Raw genomic sequence first — 4255 nt, 5'->3', positions numbered from 1 at the left:
ATAGCTTTAGGTGAAACGTGACTGATCATGTGGAAGGAGATCTGTGCCACAGGTGTTTGAATTTTAATTATATTTTTGTGGCGGAGTTTTTGTAACAATTTTTGCAGCTGAAAAAAACGGTGTTGGAATTTTGATGCTGAAAAAAAAATTGTGTATACAGGTTTTATGAAAGTAAAATATTCAAACTGCAGATTTTATTTAGGCAAATCTGTGGTACCAATTTGAATTTTTAACAATTTTTTTCATCATCTTTGCGACCAAATTTGTGATAGAATTTTTTGCTACCGATTTGCTACAGATTTTTATTTTGGTGGCAGAATTGATGCTGAAAAAAAAAAAAAAAAAAAAAAAAAAAAAAATGTTAGAATTTCAAAATTCAGCTGCAAAAAAAAATTAGGCAAAAAAAAATGACATAAAAAATGTAGTTGCAAATTCAGTTCAATGGTAATGCTGAGAAATTTCACTGTCACTTTCTATGCTGAAAAAAAAATAGCTGGGAATTTGTAACACTGATTTGTTTGCGGCTGAATTTTTACTCTTAAAAAAAAAAAAAATCTGCGCTAGAATTTCAATGCTGAAAAAAAAAAACTTTCAAACTCCAGTTTCACATATTTATATAGAATTATATATCGTATTAAATTGAATGAAGGCCCTTGAATTCGAATTGCTGGAAATGTAATACTGGTAAATGTTGCACCCTTGTCCATAGAATTGATAACATGTCATTCTTTAATTAAAAAATAATAAAATAATGTAATTTTTTAAAATGTAATTTAATTAATATATTTGTGTTTAAATTGTGATAAAAATCATTTAAGAAGGAAAGAGAGACTATTTTTAGCCCAACGCTATTTCTAAATGATTAATTAACGATCAAATAATTAATCGTGGCAGCCCTAACCTGCGCCAATATTAAAATCACTAACAGCGATGGACGCTGAATCCATTTTGACTGGAAAGGCTCCTCTCAGTCAAAATGAATTGGACGTCTATCTCAGTCAATGGCACTGAAACAATCTCGGCCCCTTTCAGTTCAAATGGATGGACGTCCATTTCCTTAGCACTTCTTGTAGGTGATCTGAAGGTGATGCCAGTCTGGATTGGACACAATTTGACTTCTTTTCACCTGACGCGGTCACTGTCGGTCATCTGCCACAAACCCAGATTGAGCACTTTAAGGCAAGGCAGCTGCGTGATCCTCTCCAGCCCTCTCTTGGTGATCTTAGTACAGCCGTACAAGTCGATGCCCGTCAGTTGCGTCAAGTGGTCTGCGATGAGCTCCAAGCCCTTGTCGGTGATGCGCACGCACTGCCCTATGTTGAGTGTCTTGAGCTCGTGCATCTGCCTCACCATGCGGTTGATCCCGTCGTCGCTGACGTGGCAGGAGCACAGCGAGAGCGACTTGAGGCGGTAGAGGCCCTGCGCCACGTAAGCCAAGCTCTGGTCGCCGATTTTATCGCAGAAGGACACGTCCAGGCCGGAGAGTCGCAGCGAGCCCATGGCCAGGTGCATGACACCCGTGTCGCTGATGTTGTCGCAGGAGCGCAGGTTGAGGCTGCCCAGCCGGCTCATGCGAGACACGTGGATCATGCCGGCGTCCGAGATGCCGCCGCAGAAGCTGAGATTCAGCACCTTGAGGCCGCCGAGACCTTTGGCCACGTGCTTGAGAGACAGGTCGGTGAGCTTCTGGCAGTCCTGAAGCGTGAGCTTCTCCAGCGCCAGGCAGCCCTTAGCGGTACTGTGCGTCATGCCCGCCAGGTGCCCGATGCCTACGTCCGACACGTGCCGGCAGCTGCGAAGGTTGAGGCTCTTGAGACGGTGCAGGCCCCAGGCCACCAGGAGGAGCCCTGCGTTGGTGATGTTGCTGCAGCCGCCTAGCTCCAGGACCTCCAGGTTCTTCAGGTGCCTGGCGATGCGGCCAAGACTGGCGTCGCTGATCTGCTTGCACAAACTCAAGTTGAGCACCCGCAGTGACGGGATGTCCTGCACGAAGGCGTGGCCCAAACCGTTGTCGGTCAGATTGAAGCAACCGCACAGGTTCAGGTTCTCGATGTGGGGCATGCCCTGGATCACGTAGCTCAGGCTGCGTCTCAAGCTCAAGATTTGGACCTTCTTGATTCCGCGGGTCTGTAGGCTGGGGAAGAGGGACGGGTTGGCCCGGCGTAGATGTAACTTGGCTTCCACCCCCCGCCACACCGACTTGTGGTAGGACGCGTCCCTCCACGCCATGCACACCTGGGCCACCCGCCCTTTGTCCTTCACGTCCAGGTAGCTGAAGATAATGGCCAGTATCTCCGGGAAAAGGCACGAAACGTGGGTCTCCATTTCGAACATGAGGAATAGGAGGAGGGAGAAGACAATGCTGCCGTTGTTAGCGAACCCACACGAAACTTTAGCGTTCTAGCGTGGAGTTCGATATAAACCAGTCCATTTCACTCTCCTCTCGTTGACGTTCGATTATTAAAAGGGAGAAAATAAGTCCTGATGCGGGGGCGGAATATTTACCAAGCCGGCTAGGGAGGCTAACACAGCTAAGCCAGTTAGCATACGATGGCTAAGTGTCCCGCGAATCTTTCTCGAACAACATACCCTGTAGTCCGGTTCATAGCGCCCCAAAAAACGTTTTCCTCTCGTGGAAATTTATTAAAAATCCCACTTCTTGTGAAGAGGGCTGCTGGAACTGTCGGACCTCCGGGCGCATTTCCATTAGCCGGCCCGGAGCTCTATTGACTAGTGTCGGTTAGCTTGGAGCCTGGCTAGCCGCTTAGCTAGCGACACCGAGTGGAGGAAAGGGACGGTACACCCTCAAAATTGATTGCTTGGCTCAAGTGGGGATGTAAGGGCCTCATAACGAGTGTTTTTAAATATTTAAATTTATATTTCAAGTGGATAAAAATAGGGAAATATGTGTAATGTGTGGCGTACTTCAACAGAGAAAAACAGCGTCAGTGTGTATTGTAGTACCAAATCTAAACTGAGAGGCAGTCGATTAGCATTGGGCTTCTAGACTGCCTTGAATAGCAAATGAAGAAGAAAAACTCAGAAGAAGAACCGGAAAAATCAAAAAAATTTTAATTGAACCACACAAAACAAAGCACTTAAGTAAAAACATCAAATACAAGATTACACATTGAGCATAATCCTGCAGACAATAGCAACGATAACAATAACAACCACAAAAACAACACAACACAAAACAAAACAAAAAATATCAAGGCTCTGCAAAAGATAAGAAAGAACAAATCCTTTCTTTAGGGAACCAAACATTGGTTGGTTTTTAAAAAAATCTACACTTATGAGTAAAAAACTTCCCTATAAGCAATATTACATTTAAAGGAAATTCTAAAAGCAAAGATAAGTATTAAGCTATCCAGTCAGTACATGTTGGCCGTAAATAAACAATTCCTTTTTGTCATTCGTGTGATTCAGAGTGACTTGTATAACATATAATTGTTTAGTTTAGATATGTTTGTTCATATCTTTTATGTAATTAAATTATTGAATCTAAATATAATTTGAGGGGCGACTACGATATTTTTCTTTAGATTAACCCTTTTGCATGCATTTATGCATTAAAAATACTTGTTTGATTTAAAAAAAAAAAAAAATTATTTAAATTAATATTTAGTGTTATTAAATTAGGGAAATAGCGGCATGGAAAATGTATGAATGAATGTTATTAAATTAAGCTATTTTTATACCAAACATTTTTCAAATGTTACATTAATATAATCAATTTTAAAAGAAGCTCACTTGAAAATTGTAGCTCTTATGTTTCCTTGTATCGTATTTTAGAATGTTTTTGTAATCCAATTTTGTAAATGTGACTGCTTTGGGAATCAAGAACAATGTGATGATAAATATTAACAATATTATATCTTATATAAGGCGGAAAACACTCAAGTGACTTGAAGTTCTGCTCTGAGACCCCCAATTTGGCCAAATTTCAAAATTTTCCGATATGCACGTGTGATACATCATTTGAAGGCTTAAAATCCTAATTTTCTGGGGGAAGAAAAATTTTGAACAGGAGGGCATTTAAAACAAAACAAAACATTTAAACAGCGAAACCCTAACTGGAGATGAGAGCATGAGAGAGCATAATTAAAGATGATTTTAATGAGATATTATCGCATACTTACTTTGTTTCGATCCAAAAAGTCCATGTAGCATGTATCACCGAATGTCAAGACACAGATGTGAATGGCCACGGCCGGATTTTGGGGGGATTTTATGAGTGAAACATGGTAATATA

General features: G+C 41.5%; 1 protein-coding gene across 1 annotated transcript; it reads right to left on the bottom strand.

Annotated features, from left to right (window-relative positions):
- Nucleotides 1-318: 318 nt before the first annotated feature.
- Nucleotides 319-2792, bottom strand: LOC130916824 (F-box/LRR-repeat protein 14-like). Its single transcript, XM_057837850.1, has one exon. The coding sequence runs from the start codon at nucleotides 2332-2334 to the stop codon at nucleotides 1123-1125; it is 1212 nt and encodes a 403-aa protein (XP_057693833.1). The 5' UTR covers nucleotides 2335-2792; the 3' UTR covers nucleotides 319-1122.
- Between the last annotated feature and the right edge of the window lie 1463 nt (nucleotides 2793-4255).

The sequence above is a fragment of the Corythoichthys intestinalis genome, chromosome 5 (genome assembly GCF_030265065.1).
Source record: "Corythoichthys intestinalis isolate RoL2023-P3 chromosome 5, ASM3026506v1, whole genome shotgun sequence".
Lineage (NCBI taxonomy): Eukaryota > Metazoa > Chordata > Actinopteri > Syngnathiformes > Syngnathidae > Corythoichthys > Corythoichthys intestinalis.
This window is presented reverse-complemented; position numbering and strand designations above follow the sequence as displayed.

Excerpts from the sequence above, each read along its gene's own strand:
- LOC130916824 (XM_057837850.1), bottom strand. The coding sequence starts at position 2,334 with ATGTTCGAAATGGAGACCCACGTTTCGTGCCTTTTCCCGGAGATACTG.